General features: G+C 42.5%; 3 protein-coding genes across 3 annotated transcripts; 1 reads left to right on the top strand and 2 right to left on the bottom strand.

The window, feature by feature from the left end:
* Positions 1–2,739: 2,739 nt before the first annotated feature.
* vkorc1 (vitamin K epoxide reductase complex, subunit 1) lies at positions 2,740–5,859 on the bottom strand. Its single transcript, XM_086195677.1, has 3 exons — positions 5,576–5,859; positions 4,830–4,939; positions 2,740–4,562 (listed from the first exon to the last, which is right to left on the bottom strand). Exons 1-3 carry the CDS (start codon positions 5,755–5,757, stop codon positions 4,351–4,353), a joined length of 504 nt encoding a protein of 167 aa, XP_086051803.1. The 5' UTR covers positions 5,758–5,859; the 3' UTR covers positions 2,740–4,350.
* Positions 5,860–6,332: 473 nt separating this feature from the next.
* mapk7 (mitogen-activated protein kinase 7) lies at positions 6,333–12,309 on the top strand. The gene is made up of 7 exons (XM_086195673.1): positions 6,333–6,530; positions 7,664–7,942; positions 8,049–8,214; positions 8,572–10,097; positions 10,183–11,255; positions 11,448–11,578; positions 11,692–12,309. Exons 2-7 carry the CDS (start codon positions 7,666–7,668, stop codon positions 11,837–11,839), a joined length of 3,321 nt encoding a protein of 1,106 aa, XP_086051799.1. The 5' UTR covers positions 6,333–6,530; positions 7,664–7,665; the 3' UTR covers positions 11,840–12,309.
* A 470-nt stretch (positions 12,310–12,779) lies between these two features.
* Positions 12,780–16,396, bottom strand: LOC147239575 (serine protease 27). The gene is made up of 6 exons (XM_086195676.1): positions 16,150–16,396; positions 15,879–15,991; positions 15,691–15,770; positions 15,157–15,428; positions 13,659–13,819; positions 12,780–13,434 (listed from the first exon to the last, which is right to left on the bottom strand). The coding sequence occupies exons 1-6, from the start codon at positions 16,193–16,195 to the stop codon at positions 13,180–13,182; spliced, it is 927 nt and encodes a 308-aa protein (XP_086051802.1). The 5' UTR covers positions 16,196–16,396; the 3' UTR covers positions 12,780–13,179.
* Between the last annotated feature and the right edge of the window lie 1,623 nt (positions 16,397–18,019).

Below are 18,019 nucleotides of genomic sequence, written 5' to 3'. Positions count from 1 at the left end.
GAAGTATTGACCTGAACAAGCTGAAAGGGACAATTCTGACTCACATCTGAATTTCCTTCTTTCTTGTGAAATTTAGAATCTAAAGTGAACTGTGATGCTGCTTCTCATAATTGTGCATTCAATTTTAGTCTCTTATATCACCTCTGAATCTCATCCATGTCATTTTCCATAGATAATTAAATTCCAGTAAAAACTGAGGAAATTGGATGTTCATGAAGAAATGCCTGTGCTCACACAACATCCATCATAGAATTTTAAAATTTAATCCACCCACTGACCAGATTAAACAGATTTTGGAAAAAAAATAAAATAAAAAATTTGAGTGACTTACTTGTTGATAAAAGGCTTGCCAGAGTCAACACGCAGGTCCATTTCCTCCAAGCCATTGTGTGAATGCACAGTGGGTTTTTGTCACTCTTTATATGCTTGGTTTGACTTGTCACCTACCGTGAGGAGGGCCCCTCCCACCAGACACCCCCCGCATCATACCATCGAATAGATTCAACCACTTCCTTGTTCCTTTTATAATATTCAAAATCAAAGCAGGTCGGTAATGTAAATAATCACATTTCAAGAGCGATTGTAATTATTATGATTATGATTATGATTGTGATTATGATTATGATTATTATTATTATTGACATTACATCAATAAGTGCAGGAGAATATTGGAACGTCTGCATCCATTTGCATTTGGGGTTAAAACCACGAGTGCTGTAATCACGTTAAACTATAATACCTGATATTCCCCCATTGGAAATCAGCCGAAATGAGTTCAGTCGGTGCCTAAAAATTCATGCTGGACATTAAACTTTCACAAAACCTGCGAGAAAGAGTGCAAATGCCTGCCATATCCAAGAGTTGTGAAATTGTAAACAGTGGAACATTTTTCACAAAGCTGTTAGTGGGACAATTGTGTATTTCAGCACCTCACCCCTCTTTGAGCGCGTCACAAACATTCGCTCATCAGATATCTCCCACCGGTGTCTCACAGGTTCCCCTTTGTCACGGTGACAGGACAGGACTCACCTGTTTACAGCTAACTGCAATAAAGAAAAGAAGAGAGCAAGAATAGATGTTTAACTCTAGGAGCGTGACAGTGACGGTGTGATGTCAGTCCGTTAGCTCAGTACGATTCTTGCATTCCTCATCCTCGAAACTTAAACTATTAGAGTGTTTATCGGGAGGAAGGGTGGCGGCAGGATTACATCGTCACAGATTTGCTTGAGTATTTCTTCAACAGGAAGCTCTCATTGATGCTTTTTCAGTACTATTCAGGAAATAAATGGAAATGGGTTGCTGACATGTCGGTGTCATCATAGCAGGTGGAACAAAAAGAAAAAAGCTCTACACACTCGTGTTTATGTAACCTCTGTACCTCATTTGTCATTTTTTGTTCAGAAACGAGTGTTGAAAGTGAGAATAAAGACCCTTAAAAAACGAGTTACATAAGACTCCAACAATCAGGACATGCTCTTTTATCGGTTAGTTAATGTTTTACCCTTGTCTGTCAAACTTGGATGACCTTCATGCTCATTTGTTCAATATGGGCCGCAGTTCTGATTATTATTCTCTCATGATATTAGAAGGACTTTGCCCAAAAAATACACAATTGCACTTGAATATATTTCACTTTCATGATTGTTATTTTCATTGATTTCTTTTCTTTTTTTAGCTTTTAAAAAGAAGTTTATACGGAAAAAAAAAAAAGTGACACAATGAATCCACCTCCTCATATGCCGTTAACTATTGTCCTAAGTTGATCATTATTATCGTTACTATTATCATGAAAATGACCGGCTCTTAATCGCAAAGAAAATTGTGACAAATACCCTCCAGTAAATTTAATAAGATCAACATTGGATATCAGATACAAGTAACGATCTACATTTGAAAATCTTCTGTCTTCCCCGAATGAGCATGGTCAACATTTAGACAATGGTGACTTTGCGAAGAATGGATGCCTTAGGAGTGGTGTTTGCCTGTGTGCCACCTCTTTTGTGCCTCTGCTGTTGTTCATTTTTTCTTTTGTTCCCTTCAAGTTCTCGTATATTGCAAATCTGCGCGTACAATGGTAAAAATGCAGGATTATGTAATGCAGGATGTGTACGTGTGTGTTTTACAAGAACATTTTAGAAGCGAGTGTAAATCCTGCTATGCTTGTGCGTGTTATTTGTGATATTTTGTTCTTTATGAAGGGAGAAAGAAAACAGACGGACACAGAAAGTCGTCACGTTTCCCCTTCTCTTCTTCCCCTCCTGTCGTTCAAAAGAACGACAGTTCACCCTTCATTCGTCATCTTCTCTTGATATTCTCTGAGGAGTGTATAAACCTAATTTAATGCACGTCACACTGCATGCAATGTATCCATACGGTTCGAAAACTGAAAACCTGAGGGACTCTGCTGGACTTTATGGATTATACCAAACACAGGCTGTCCAGCCTGTATTACATGTAAATAATAGTAATAGTTATAATTGACCAGAAGTTAGTGTCTGAAGGATTAGTATCGTTTAGGCTTTCCCTTTTTTCTTGCTTCTTTTGGTGCAGTACCTGTTTTAAGCTTCTAGATGTGTGCATGTTCGTGTCCACGTCTTCACTCGATTCATGAACACGAGGCAAGGAGATGGAGAGGGGGAACGAAAGCAACGCATCAATCGTGACAAAAAGTTACGTGATGATAATCTCTCTACAACTTCAAAAACCACATTTTATTTATATATTTTATTTGGTTTCCAAAAAAAACAATCCTGTACTGACAAGAAAGGAGACACAAATACACTGTTATTTCATGTTTGAAGTTCTGTATTTACATAAATGTGACAAATGCAAATTGTCAGGGGAAGCACGGTGGTGCAGTGGTGAGCACTGTCCCCTCACAGCAGGAAGGCTAAACTTGGTGCAGTCACCAATTACCCAGAAAGTGTTTTCAAAATGAAAGAAGACAGCTGCTCTGCGCAATTTCAGAAAATAAAATATGATGGTTCCACAAAAGTGGTTTGAGTGGTGGGCGGCACTAACTGTCACCTCACAGCAAGAAGGTTCCAGGTTCCAGTCCCAGCTCCATCACAGGATCTTTCTGTGTGGAGTCTCCATGTTCTCCCTGTTCCTGTGTGGGTTCTCTCTGGTACTCCAGCTTCCCCCCACAATCCAAAGACATCAAGAGGGGACGAGGCTGATTGATACTCTAAATTGACCGTAGGTGTGACTGTGAGAGTGAATGGTTGTCTGTCTATATGTGTTGGCCCTGTGATGGACTGGTGACCTGTCCAGGGTGAACCCCGCCTCTCGCCCAAAGGCTGCAGGGATAGGCTCCACCCCCTGCAACCCTGAACAGGATAAGCAGTAGAAAATGGATGAATGGATGGATAAAATTGTCAGTTCTGACTTGAGCTCATTTTCTGCTGTGTAAGCATTTCCCAAGGAACTTCATTCTGCACAGCATGTCCAACAATGAGGAAACAGCTCCCGCTTGTGGCCGATCTGCAGCTCATCGATTAATCCCTTCCATCTTAAAGGGATGGTTCATGGATGTTGACCTGCAGAGTTGTTGCTCAGGAAAATCCAGGCTCATAATACAAAATTACAAGCCGACTGAGCCTTACTGAGATTTCCTCTGTGCCGATCACAAATTAAAATGTCCACAAGCCTCTGTGGGCTTGTAATTACAGAAGCTTCCAAAAAAATTGCATTGGTTGCATCCAAACTTTCCAGAGCTGCTTTGACTAACAGCCTAGATTTTGTTGAGCAAGAACAAGCCAATTAAAATCATCAGAAATCTTAACTGTTCATTTCGGGCACGTAAAAACACGTGCAGAGCTGTCACTCACAAATACTTCACGTTAAAGATGAACTAAATACATTTTGCATCACTTTCTAAATTTATTCTTGATTTGTTTTCAGTCTTTTCTTTTTACGTTCATGGACCAGATGCTGTGTTTGTCGCAAAACGCCTGTTTACAACCTTCAATAAGTTTCAACAACGAGAGAAGTCATAGCAAACGCTGCATTAGATACTTCTGGGACTTTAGCCCCATCTACTGGTGAGACAGACTCGTTGCAAAGCACAAACTGCTTGTGTTCCTTTACTCAGACAGTAAACTTCAGTCACATTTTAAAGACAGCTGTTGAATTACCAGGCCCAAGCGTGGTGGTATTCAAGAAAATCTCACAAATCACCTGAGGTGCATTTCCAATCTCTCTTTTTTTTTTTTTTTTTTCCTTTTTCTGAAAAGTCTCTGCAAGATTAAACGACACGGAAACAAAGTGAAGAGACTTAGCTTTAAAATTTCAGTGTTGCCTGTTCGGGTTCACAGAGGAAAAGATGCCGAATATCAAACGTAACGCGTTCTATCCGGCCTTTTCCTTCCGTCCTTCAATTGCACTCTTTCGTTTTAGGTTTATGAAGAGCAGAGCAAAATTGACAATATATGTTGACACGCAGACCATGCAGAAATCCCCAAGAACAAAAGCGAGAATCGATGCAAGGTAGAGTGACCCGGCCACGGACACCCAGGAGGACAGGACCAAAAACAGCGCAGCTGTCTTGGATGGTGACAGTCCTGCAATTAAAGACAAGTCTGTAAAAATCCTGCAGAAAGTGCGACTTAAACGTTCGGTTTAAAATTTGTTCTTTTAAATGAATCCATTTTGTATTTAATCAAACGTAACTGATCTATTTTACTGTTGTTGGTTTTTTTTTTAATGTGCAATATGGAACTGAGCTGAAAGGGAGGCTGAGCCATGCTTCGCCAACATCCTGGAATGCATATTTGTTTTTACATCAAGGACACGACTCTGTAATTTGCAGAGGACAATGACAGACTAACCAAGGCCCAGTTGAAGAGTGTAAAATATGATGCCAAGGATGCTGTTGGGCTGGTTCAGAGGACTATCTTTGGCAACAAAGATCTGGACCAAACCAAAACCACGTCCCCACCTGCCAAAAAAGAAACGGAAAACACATCAACGCATTATTGAACAGAAGATTAAATGACGAAGGATGATCACATTTACTGGCCATGAAAAAGCGACATGGAATTTGTAAATGATAAGCTTGAGATGAAACCTCATTTTCTTTCTTTTTTTGTATTTCTTCTCTAGTCTTCAGTTTATTCTAAATTGCAAGGATTCCTTGTCTAGAATCCTACCCTTTTTCTTTTTTTTTAAAAAACAATTTCATATTTGCATTTATTTGCAAATTACTAACAAGCAGCTGTTTTAATTTTAATTTTTTTAAACCCACCTAAGCGTGTTCTGAAATGACTGCATTTGTCTTTCTTTTTTGTTTTTTTAGTTTATATGGACACACAAAGGACATCAGAAGAATAGTACTTAGACAAGATAAATCTAGATGATAGTACCGTGATGTTAAATAGTGGAGCAGTGTGAAAAGCCTCCAGGGGAATGTGTAAAACGTGGCATTGAAGGGGCTCAAGACAGGACAGCCATACTGGGCCAAGTTCCCACCTTCAGTTCAACAGTTAAAAGCCCTCGTGACACGTTCGTTTGTACTTTTGTGTGTAAAAGCGTTTATCTACATTTCAAAAACAAACAAGGATTTAAAAAAAAATACCTGGATGTAAAAACTTTGGAGCAGCTCACAGACTCTCCCAGGTCGCACATCGCTCTGTACTCAGGGTTACTCTCTTTGGACAGCTCGACGTGAAGCGCGTAAACGGATAAAACCAAACCAAAAACGCAGAGAAATACGCGCGCTTTTCTCTCCCACTTCGGTAAACCCTGAAGACCAGCCATTCGTAGTCCCTGGTAGTTTCGACACAGCTTCTGCTTGCACACTGACTGGGGACAACACTAGTGGGCGGACGATCGAGACAAGTCTGTAGACCCAAACTTTCACTCAATGGGTCTCACTTCTGATTGGCTCTGAGGATTTTAGCCCCCGTCTGTCATTGGTCGGGTGGGTGGACGTTGGACCCGAGGACAGAGGGGCGTCTACTGTGTGTTTACTGTGTATTTAAAGTGGAAACGTGAGCTCACTAGGATGCCTCTGCCGCTCTCTTTAGAATGTTTAAGTACAATATCTATCTATCTATCTATCTATCTATCTATCTATCTATCTATCTATCTATCTACCTACCTATCTATCTATCTATCTATGTCTCTCTGTCTATCGCAATCTGTCTGTCGAAAGTTCAAGGCAGGTCATTTTGTCTGAGCACCTGGAAAACGGCGCCGCCGTCGAGAGTGAAAAGCTCTATTATCTGTCCTGTAGACCCGCCTCCTACAGCTTTCTCGATCCCTATTGGACAACTCACCCAACGTCACCTCAACTCATTGGTTCTCGACACACCATTCCAACGTAACACGGAACAGAACAAGGAAACGGCACACAATAACAAGAGATAGCCATGTAACAGCGGCATTAAAAACAGAATAACGGATGGTGTGACCTGCTCACGGGGTGAAGGAGTGTTCCTTTACACAGAAACACGTCCCGGCGTGTGGTTTTATTGAACCGAGAAGGATATGGTTTAACATCACACCTTCCTCGAAAGCCCGAGCCAGAGGTAACGTTAACTAGCCTACGCCCCTGCGTCAAACAGTGGCTAAAGCTGCGTCGATAGCATGATACGTTTATTTGATAAAAAAAACTAGCAGCTTCGAATAGACGGCTACTCTTCGAGCTGTGTAATTACGACAAGGTGTTTGACTGACAGCTACAGCTTTTTAGCCATCTGTTTACTGTTACTGCCCTGCCTAATGGTTGTGATATTGCTGGGCAACGTTCCTCTGCCCTGTCACTTATTGTATTCGCTATCAGTTAATAAGTATTTCACCCAGTTATTTACTGATTGGTCCGACAAAACAGCCCCTGAAGCGGCTCCTGGGGGCCAAGGCACTTGTAATGACTGGAGTTTTTGTTTTGTGTTTCCAAACCCACTGGAAGATTTTCTCAGAAATATACTGTATTTTCAATTCACAAGGCAAATTTATGACAGTTTTTTTTAAAAAATGTAAATACTGCGTTGCTGCTAAGATGTCCTGCTTCCACTTCATATTTTACGGTCAAAATATGTGTAATACAACAAAAATGACTCCCTAAGTTTATTTAAATTGGTTTCTCAATTAAAATAACATAAAAAAGGAACATTCCCTCAAATATTGCAAATCCTACTGAAAAGCAACATGCGTTATAAGTCACATATTTGCAATTTGATTTTTTTTATATCATGCAGTCCAAGGGGAAATGTTTTTACATCAGTTGACCTTAAGCAGAATCCCTTGATAAAACGATTCATGATATACTAAATTTGTCAAAACAAATGAGTGTAAATGAAAACAAATGTGTTTTCTTTTTACATTTTTTGTGTCAAATTACAACAATGTCCCGTATACCACCCTTTTATTACTTTGAATATCAGTTGGAGTATTCAGTGTTGTCATTTTGCTAGCATCATTACATTTGTATATAGTATATATTAATACTGCAATAAGTGCCATCCAGAATTCATTTATAATTCAACTTCTCAGAACATAAATATAAGGCTATACAGTATATTGATGTAGTTATCACAGTTTGCAGTCCTTGAAATGAAATCAGTGTCAGTCTTGTAAACTATGATTTGTGGAAGTCCGTCTATCAGTGGAAAATAAGTATCAGTGCATCCCCTGAATTTACATCCTTGATTCTTTATGGAAGAGATGTCAAATAAGGAAGGCGGCGAAGGGAAAAATTGTCAACCAGCGGCCATGTCACCTGAAAGAATGGCAACAGAGAAAAGCAGAGATGACCAGAACCAGCCTGGAGTCGAGGCAGGCAGCACCAGCACAGACACCAGCACAACAGCAAAAAACCTGGCCCTGCTCAAAGCACACTCACTGGATGTGAAGTTCGATGTTGGAGAAGAGTACGATGTTATTGAAACCATTGGCACCGGGGCCTACGGTGTCGTTTCGTCTGCCAGGAGGCGGGATAACGGTATGGCTGATTTGATGAGGAAATCCCACATTATTTGACATTTACATTCTAACAAGTTGTACTCTTTGTCTTCACGTTTTCTGTCACCATGTTTATGTTTTTTCAGGCCAGCAGGTGGCGATAAAGAAGATTTCCAATGCTTTTGAAGTGGTGACAAATGCCAAACGAACCTTACGAGAGTTGAAAATTCTGAAGCACTTCAAACATGACAATATTATTGCCATCAAAGACATCCTGCAGCCCAACCTTCCTCACTCTGCCTTCAAGTCTGTGTATGTACCTTTTCACTCTTTACTGTGGCAAGCACAGTGATAGTCCTCAGTATGATAAGTATGTGAATGTCAGGAAAACTTAGGAGTGTTTGTCAGGTCACAACCAAACATGCCTTTAAATTATTTACCTTAAAGCATGTCTTGTTTTGTCATTGCAACATTCTTTGTCATTTTTAATATACTGTACACGCTGTCTCCCTAAATTCTTCTGGAAATGAGGACTGATGGTGACGCTTCAGTGTGAGGCTGTTTGGATTTGATTTTGGGAACTTAATTTCTATGTGTGATTTGATGTCTTTGAGGCAATCACTCTACTGCCTCTATTGTGTCTCACTTCTCCATCTCCTACATGTACAGATATGTTGTGCTGGACCTCATGGAGAGTGACCTGCACCAGATCATCCACTCCGCCCAGACACTAACACCAGAGCACACGCGGTACTTTCTCTACCAGCTTCTCCGTGGCCTTAAATATGTGCACTCTGCCAACGTCATCCACCGTGACCTCAAACCCTCTAATCTGTTGGTGAATGAAAACTGTGAGCTTAAGATTGGTGACTTTGGTATGGCAAGGGGTCTGAGTTCCCACCCTGAGGAGTCCCACTCCTTCATGACTGAATACGTGGCTACTCGATGGTACCGTGCCCCTGAACTCCTCCTGTCGCTGAATCATTATAGTTTGGCTATTGACTTGTGGTCTGTGGGCTGCATCTTTGCTGAAATGTTGGGGCGTAAGCAGCTTTTTCCTGGGAAGCACTACGTCCACCAGCTGCAGCTTATTTTGTCTGTATTAGGAACGCCTCCTGAGGGATTAATTGGCGCAATTAGGGCAGACAGAGTACGCTCCTATGTCCAGAGTCTTCCATCACGATCTGCTGTTCCCTTAGCCAAACTTTACCCTCAAGCTGAGCCAGAGGCTTTGGACCTGCTGGGGGCAATGCTGCGCTTTGACCCTCGTGAGCGCATCAGCGTGACTCAAGCGCTGGAGCATCCTTATCTGGTCAAGTACCATGATCCAGATGATGAGCCGATATGCGTGCCGGCATTTGACTTTGAATTTGACAAGCTTCCAATGAACAAGGAACAAATTAAAGAAGCAATTCTGATGGAGATTCAGGATTTTCATCGAAATAAAAAGAGCTGCCGTCAAAAACTACAGTTCAGGCCTTTACCGAGGACGAACGGCAGAGCAGGGGGAGCTGCAGCACAAAGCGGTAACCAATGTAATGTGCAGGCCTCCACTGTCAACCTGACCAAATCAACATTGGTACCCATGACACAACACACACAAGCTACACAACTACAGCAAATTAAGTCTCAACAGCAGCAAGATGGTGGAATACACACACCAGCAGAAGGGAACCATGCATTTTCAAATCAAATGGAAACCTTTAATAAAGATCTTGCCCCACCTCATGTGGCCCATAACCTGCCTTGTCTCACGAAAAGCGAAAGTGGACCAGTTGATGTGGACATGCCCAGTGCCAGCTCTGACAGCGGCCAGCCAGAGACCATAGATTTAACAACACCCGTGTCTAGTCAGGATGCTCCATCAGAGGCAATGAGAGACAACGAGGAACAGGAGCAGCTGCCCAGCAGCCAGACTCTGACCCAGCCCACCCAGAGCCAGTCAATGACCCAGGCTTCCACATCCATTCCTCCAAGGCCAGCACAGACCATGACACCCCTCCCCACCACAGTGCCTTCGCTGACTCTCTCAGTGGCACAAGCCCAGTCACTTTCTCAGTCCCTTTCACAATCCCTGTCCAAGAACGCAAGGCCTCCCCCTGGTGCAGGAGAGGGAACTAGAAAAGAAGGTGCAATATCAGAAGATACCAAAGCTGCTCTGAAAGCAGCTTTATTCCGAAATAAAGCAAGGGGTGGTAAGTTCTTTATTAATTTAACTTTGGGAAGTGTTTTATCTTATTTTTGAAGTATTGATCTTAATTTTCTGTTTCCTCATTCCAGATGGCGGTACCTCTGCCCTGGGCATGGAACCTGGCGGAGGTGTGTTGTCGTCTGTCCCAACTGTTTCAGAGGCACGCCGGCCTGTCACTGCCCAGGACCGTCAACGAGAAAGAGAGGAGAAAAGAAGAAAGAGGCAGGAACGAGCCAGAGAAAGAGAGAAGAAAATGAAGGAAAAGGAGAGAAGAGAAGTGCGGCAAGGGGACTCCTTGGGTGGGGTTCTGCTGAGTGACAACGACAAAAGCCTTTTGCAGCGTTGGACAAAGATGATGGACAGCCGCAATGACAAAACTCAGACATCTAATTGTGATGGAGCAAAGAATAAGGAGTGTAATGTGAACTCGCACCATGGTGTAGCCATGGATGACAACAGTCAAGGAGGTCCAAACAATAAACCTGACAAGGAAGCAAGGAAGTTCCTGTCTCATGAACAGTTAATCTCTCAAGTAAAACCGAACCAGCCTGCTTTGTTTCCGCCTCCCAGCAGCCACCAGCCATCGTTGCTTTTCTCCATGAGCCAGAGGAAGCCTCCATCGGATTTAGTTGTTGCTGTAAGCGGAGGAATAGATATAATGACTGTCACTGGTGGCTTTGTAAAGAACAACACACTCAAACCTCATAATGAGAGCAATGGCCCAAGTGGTTTCAACTGTTTGGGAAATTGGAGTGGACAGCAATTAGAGACGAGGCCAACACAACAACCAAAGCCCCCACCTTCAAACTTTCTTCAGCCTCAACTCCAACCTCAAAGTCAAACCCTACCTGACCCTCAGCTGCTTCCACTGGACAGTTTTTTGACCAAAGCCCCTGCACTAACCACCAGAGAGACAAATGGGAATGTGGAAATTGGAGGTCAGAATAACCTGAACCCCTCAACGACAAACGCTGGATCAATGGAGAAGCTGTGTTCCTCTGGAGGGGAGAAGTCAGGGCCCCAGACCACAAACCCTCTTTGTGGGGCTTTAGGGGTCTCCTCACAGGCTCATCCCAGTTTAGGATTCACAGATACTGGACAGCAAGGACCTTCGATAGCTCCAGACATTCACACAGTAACACTGCAGCTCTCAAAGTCTCAGGTGGGTTCCTCTGAGGTTGTAAAATATTTCCTTTTGTCTTTGCATGTCCCATCTGGCCTTAAGGAAGCTGTAGTTATTGAGCTATATAAAAACACTATTACCTATCAAAAATGTCACAATGCTCTGCTTGCTTTAATCTGATTCAAAGAACACAAAGTTCATCCAATCTGTGGCCCCTTCTTCTTCTGCCAGGTGGAGGATGTTTTGCCCCCAGTGTTCTCGGTCACCCCTAAAGGCAGCGGGGCTGGGTACGGCGTGGGCTTTGACCTGGATGACCTCCTCAACCAGTCTCTCACAGAACTGCAACACTGTGACCGGGACAGGTGAGGGTTAATACGGCATGAGTCTACATGAACGTTAAGACTTCAACAGTCGACTCTTGTTTAAAAGAGCAACTAGTAAAGGGAATTCCTGCTTTCTCTTTTCCCTCAACCAGCTATGACTCTGCTCCTCTCTCGGCCTCCCTCTTGTCTGACTGGAGCGAGGTACACCGCATGACTCCGGCTGATCTGGAATCGCTGCAGCAGGAGCTTCAGCTTGGCTCTCCCATGATTCTCTCTGATACCATCCCTCCTGACCCCTGACTTACCCTTTCCTGGAACTTAAAAAAAAAAAAAAAAGATTTGTGTGAATGTTCTGATTTAACATGACAACCTCGACAAAAGACTCAATTAATTTAAAAGTTAGCTTTTGTATTAGGTATTACCAAGCAGTCATTTCTACCATTATGGCATGCTGCACTGTCTTTTTAATTAAAAAAAAATTGTGTTCTACATGAGAAAAGGCATTTTTATTTTTACGTAGCATTTGAAAATTTTATTTGAACCAGGAGGGCACTCTTTATAGAGCGTACTTCCAAGCCAAATGACAAAATATCCCCTCATTTTTATAAACATCTCTGATCCCACAAGTATAAGTGGCTATACTTGAGTTAGCCACATACTCTTGGAAGCTGGACATCGAACTCAAAACGTCTTGCACCCAAAATGGCGCCTCAATGGTTTAAGTGCTATCTACTGAACCATGAACATAAACCACACTTGAACTCCACAACTTCATGTTGTTGAAGGTGTGATAGCCTTAAGAGTAAAGCTCTTTAACTGTGATTTGGGTATTTTTAGCTCGAGTAGTTGAGCAGGTTTCACAGAGGATATTTGTACCTATATTTTGATTTATATTTGCTTACAGAGTTCAGTCTGTTAGGACCGACTTTGTTCTTATCTCGGGGAAAAAAAAGACCATTCCAGATAAGACACTGATAAGAGTGTAAGTCTCAACACTCTAAATTTAGACTCCAAACATTGAAGGATTCACAACTTGCAAGTATCTTGTAGTTTGAATAGAGGGTTTGTTTGCATGGACGTCGGAGAAGTAAACATTTAAAGATGAGAAGGTTGCAAAAAAGTCGTCTGTATTTGAGGAATAAATCCCATTCATTTGAAGAGACATAAACTTATCAGCATACTGCAATTTACTGGAGAATCAACCACTTAATGAATCTTCCCCCTAAATGTTATGGTCATATTCTGTTATACCCATTCACAAACAAATGTTCCCAAAAAAGGAAAAACAAAAGAACATTTGGTTGAAATACAACATGGCACTTCAAATATATTGACTTGATCTAGTATCAGTAGTAGAAAGTACCTGACTCGATTTTAGGAATCAATAACAATTTATTTCAAATACAAGACATTTAATCATCTCAAAAATCTGATTTAAAAAAAAAAGCAAAGATATCAAAAATTGAATCAAACAGCAGTATAAATTTAAAAATTCAGATTATATTACATTTGTTCTTCCATGTTCCTTCATCTGCCCACCAGATCCCAGTAACAGTTGTCTGCTTTGACTCCTCAGGATCACTTTGATCATTTGCACTGCATGCACTCCTCTTTTGGCCTGGTTTGCATTTCAAAGTGTCTCATCTGTACAGCAGGATGAGTACGGTGGCTAGAGAGCTGACCAGTGCGGTCACTCCACCGCACCAGTTCTGATGAGCTCGGCCGTACAGCCGGACCCCCGGTATTGTGCTGCTGATGAAGCTGGAGTAGCTGGTCAGTCTGGCGTACACACCTGGCTGGTTTTCCTGAGCACAGCCCAGTCCAAAACTGACGACTCCAGCCTGCACCCAGGTCCCGTTTACCATCTGGCAGACTAGGGGTCCTCCTGAATCACCCTGTTGTGGAAAAAAAAAAAAAAAAAAATCACACACACACACACACACACATGCTGCTGTAACACAAGACTTTGCACACCAGGCAAGTAGACAATGTAATCTTTTTATTCAAAATTAGAGAAAAAGCAGTTTTGCAAGACAGCGTTCCGTTTGTCCTTTGCGTGTACACGGTCATGTACTTGTGAACGTAAACATGACAACACAAACAGCTGATCCTACAGTACCTGGCAGGAGTCCTTGGCGCCCTCCTGGTATCCAGCACAGATCATGTCATAGAGGATGTCCACACGCCCGGTCGGATCTATGCTGTACATCTCCTGACATGAACTCTGGGAGATGATTGGCACCTGCACTTCCTGCAGGGTTCCAACTCCCGGCAGAGGAACTGAAGGAGAGAGGATGTGAGATGAAGAACAAAAGGAGGGCAAGACTCTTACATGTAGTTTGAAACAAAAGACCCATATCTAAGCTTTAGTGTCCTCTTTTGTGTGTTATTAGATTTTGATTTAGGGAATCATTGAATGTAGACTTTTCCTTCTTTTTTAAATTGTGCTGTATTCTGTATACCAACATAAGCAACTGACACTGTGAAATTTTGTACTGGACTGAAAATAAATATGCGCTCCTTGTGTTAAACGTATCCCGAAGGCAAAGTCCTCAAACAAATAAAATATTTCAAAATTGTCACACACGATCATTTAAATAAAGACCAAAATAAAATAGGAAGTTAAAGAAGGCGGAGGCCCCGGAGAGCTCTCTGCTGGACACTTTACATTACACCATTTTTAAAATCCCCAAAGGCATTGTTTTCTGCATTTTATGTGCTGTTAAATAAGTTTTGAATATCTGCACATATCAGAAAGGATATATGAGGAAACAATATATCTGCGATAGGCCCGTGATGGTATTAAATGGTATTATTGCATGAAAATAGAAATAGTAAGGCTGATAAAACGGTCCCTTAGGAATTAATAAGAACGTGAACATACAGAGACCCTAAATTCGCGTTTTTGTTTTGTTTTGGAAGGCAATTTTTTTTCCCCTTTTTTGTTTTTATTGTTAGTGCTCACGTGAGTGGAGAACCGTTGCTTAAACTCACCCTCAATCATTTTTTAGGTAAATATTTTTATAAATACAGTGTAACAGCAGACTTGGTTATGATAATAAAAAAATCTAGGTCAGTATGTCCTGCTAAGTCATCCTCCCATACTTACCTGTGATTCTCCATGGTCATCTTCCTGTATCCGAGTTATTATGAGGAAGGGACTCCTCCTTTTGTACTCCCACACTCTCTTAAACAACTATCTGTACTTCTACTTACTGTAAAACAAATGTGTGTATTTTTACTTCCTCTACCTGAGACTGACGAAAATATCCGCGGTGGTGTTTGGGGTAAGCATTACGTCTTTAAGAGAGCTGAAATCAGTGGGATATCAGTAAATGTTTTGCTCTTAAGGATATAAATGTATTTGATCGTTGTTTTTGGTGGGCAAAATTCCACGTAAATTCATCAAAATAGAGGAGAGCAGCTGCTGTAGCCCATCCGTCCCTTCCTCTGCTGGTGAACGTGTGTAAACAACAATCATGTTCATCCTATTCCTTCAGATTTTTCATATTTTGCTCTTTACTATAAATGATCATTTGCTTTTTTTGCAGGCCAGAGTCTTTGTGGTAATTGATGTAACTGTTACCTTTCAGTAGCTACGCTTGCACTTTCCTTACCCCCGTCTCGGATGTTTCCCCAGCCAGTCACGTAACACTCCATGCCACCTGGAAACAGCGTGCCAGAGGCAGGCAGGCACACGGGGCGGATATATTCTGACCAGGTGAGTGGGGTGGACAGCTCCACCAGGGCTACATCCTTCCCCCTGTGAGGGTCCACGTATCCGGATGGGATCACAACTTGTCTCACACGATGCACCGTCTCATGTGGGTTGTATCCGTTCAGCTGGTACCGGCCAGCATATATGATGTAGGAGCTCACGTCAGAGGGACTGAAAGAGGACGGACGGAGGGTGAGCGAGAGATGTAGTGATGGAAGAAATTGAGTAGTTTTTTGAAACTATGTATTTGTATATACTTCCTCATGTTAAAAGAATTAAATACATGGATTAAAGCTTTTCTGCCCAGTCAATGCATGAATTAAATTTTCATCATGATAAAACATGAACTGGCAACTCTCTCACACACACACACACACACACACAAAGTGAAAAATGGACATTTATATCAAAGCAAGACTTGGCCTGTTCTTACTCAGGGAAACAATGAGCAGCTGACAGCACCCACTTCTCATTGATAATGGATCCCCCACATACGTGACCATCGCTGGCTTTCTGGAGGTTCAGAGGAGGAGGAGAAAAAACACCCATCAAAAAATACCCGTAAGATAAACAGAGACTAAATAAATAAGACCAGACGCACTGGTTTCAAAGGGGACCCACCTGTACGTCTACCTGCCACGGCCAGGCCCCGTCCATGGCATCGAGCCCTCCCACTATCCGGTTCTCCAGTATCGATGGTCGGCCACATTCTTGTGCGTACGCGACCAAAATCCCTTCATGTGAACATCATCAACGTTTACATTCACTCAGACCGAAGCGACTGAATAACTTTAATGTAAAAAGGTAGAAGTCCAGGGTCTACAATACCACACAAAGAAAACCGACATGGCGAGAGTACGAGGGGACGGAAGGTGGTGGGGGTGATACTCACCTGTTACGCACCAGAGAGCAACAAGAAACTGTAGGTTCGGCGACATTTTCTTTTTCAATCTCACGACTCTAACTCATAAAGACGCGGTATTTAAGTTGCTGGTGTGATTTACTTTCGACAAAATCCGGTAGGACTCCAAGGGTGAGGCAGTGAAGTCCTCGGGTATTTTCCAAAGATGCCAATCAGCTGGAGAGATACCTTCCTGCCCACCTACATCCAGTCAAAACCGTTGCCCCGCCCCCTTGATTCGTCTTAGCCTATGGAATTAAAGAAATGAACTCGCGGGCAAACCTGTCCTTATTTCGTCCCAGTCAGGTATGTTACGTCGTGGCGGAAAAAAAGGGTAGATGAGAGGAATCAGAGGACTGAGTCTCAGGTGCCAGATGGGGAATCTCTTTAATCTTATTCTTATTCTTATGACATACCTTTTTATGCTGTATTCAGGCTGTGTGTGATGTTATGGCCTTTACATCTTCAAGGACCAGACAGGAATGGGACATTCCTTGAATACACGTACCTTGGACCTTGGCTGTCTGTACTTGGGTGTCTCTTACCATGTGACCATGTGCTTGTTTGGGCTGACATGTTTAGCGTCGGCGCAGGTCACAGCGATGAGACTTAACCCTCATTCTCCTTCCTATCCCCGCTGAAGTTACCACTGTGATTTTGACTGTATGTGTTGAATATGAGTGATAGATAACATATCAGGCAGATAACATAAACAGTAGAATGATAAGATATTCAGGATATTCGCATGAGTATAGAATTACTGTGATAATGGTGACGTTCATTACAACGCAATTGGAGTACGTGAGACAGTTCACAACTTCAAAGATGTATGGGAGCGAAAAACCTTAAAAGGAAAATCCTCCCATGGCCCCTTCCCCACCGGCGACCAAGTCTCATGCTCATGGCTCATGCCACTTTTGTCGGAAAACCTTCACATACACTCGATCTCCAGGCACCACTGGTCGGACCGGATCCTGGTCCTGGTTGGCCTCCTGGGCTTTTTCCTGCAAATATATAGTTCTATGGATAGCAGTTAGTTGTTTCATGCTTTCAACTCATCCGGCAGCTGCTCAAGGGAAGGTGCCTCATACGGACCTCTCAGCTGCGGCGCAGGCATGGGTCTGCCAGTGAGCATTTCATGAGGCGCTAGATGCGTACCTCTGTGCGCCTCCATGCGGTGGCTCATTAGTGCTATTGGCAAAGCGTCCACCCAGTTCAAGTCAGTAGAAGCAAATATCTTATTCAACTTTGCTTTTAGGGTTCCGTTGATTCTTTCTACCATCCCATGACTTTGTGGATGGGAGACTGTCCCCAATCCCTGGTTGATCTTCAACTGCTGCAAGATTCCTTGAGCAACCTTTTCCACGAATGGTTTGCCATTGTCAGAGCTAATTTCTGATGGGATACCAAACCGCTTCTCTAATAAGGAACTTGATAACAGCTCCCGCTCGTAAGTCTTTGGATGGAGTTGCCTCCACCCATCTGCTGAACCTGTCAATGACCACTAACATGTGTTTCCTTCCATGGACCGATTTTATCATGTCGACGTAGTCAATAACCAGGTGTCTGAATGGACCCTCTGGAACTGGAATGTGTCCTACAGGTGTTGTTATTGTCTTTCTCACATTATTCTGAGCACACACACACTCGCACTGGTTCAACACTTCATCCACCACGGCTTGCATGTACGGTGACCAATATCCCTGCTTTCTTATTTTCTTCTTCTGCTGTCTTTTTTCCCCCCAAAAATAATTTTGCAAAGAGTTTTTACGTTTTACGCATGAATTTTTACCCATGATTCCTGCGTCTGTTTTGAAGCCAATTCCAACCACAGGTAAACAGAACTTCCATAGATGCGCCA

Source organism: Aulostomus chinensis, chromosome 23 (assembly GCF_037954235.1).
Source record: "Aulostomus chinensis isolate RoL2024-O1b breed Wild chromosome 23, RoL_Achi_v1.0, whole genome shotgun sequence".
In the NCBI taxonomy this organism is placed as follows: Eukaryota; Metazoa; Chordata; class Actinopteri; order Syngnathiformes; family Aulostomidae; genus Aulostomus; species Aulostomus chinensis.
This window is presented reverse-complemented; position numbering and strand designations above follow the sequence as displayed.

Coding starts and splice junctions, on each gene's coding strand:
- vkorc1 (XM_086195677.1), bottom strand. CDS start 5,757: ATGGCTGGTCTTCAGGGTTTACCGAAGTGGGAGAGAAAAGCGCGCGTA. Junction 4,940..5,575: donor TCCAAAGTTTTTACATCCAG/GTATTTTTTTTT, acceptor CTTTTTTGGCAG/GTGGGGACGTGGTTTTGGTT. Junction 4,563..4,829: donor CACTCTTCAACTGGGCCTTG/GTTAGTCTGTCA, acceptor CTTTAATTGCAG/GACTGTCACCATCCAAGACA.
- mapk7 (XM_086195673.1), top strand. CDS start 7,666: ATGTCAAATAAGGAAGGCGGCGAAGGGAAAAATTGTCAACCAGCGGCC. Junction 8,215..8,571: donor CACTCTGCCTTCAAGTCTGT/GTATGTACCTTT, acceptor CTACATGTACAG/ATATGTTGTGCTGGACCTCA. Junction 11,256..11,447: donor TGCAGCTCTCAAAGTCTCAG/GTGGGTTCCTCT, acceptor TTCTTCTGCCAG/GTGGAGGATGTTTTGCCCCC.
- LOC147239575 (XM_086195676.1), bottom strand. CDS start 16,195: ATGTCGCCGAACCTACAGTTTCTTGTTGCTCTCTGGTGCGTAACAG. Junction 13,820..15,156: donor GGGAAACATCCGAGACGGGG/GTAAGGAAAGTG, acceptor TCTCTCCTTCAG/TTCCTCTGCCGGGAGTTGGA. Junction 13,435..13,658: donor GCGCCAAGGACTCCTGCCAG/GTACTGTAGGAT, acceptor TTTCCACAACAG/GGTGATTCAGGAGGACCCCT.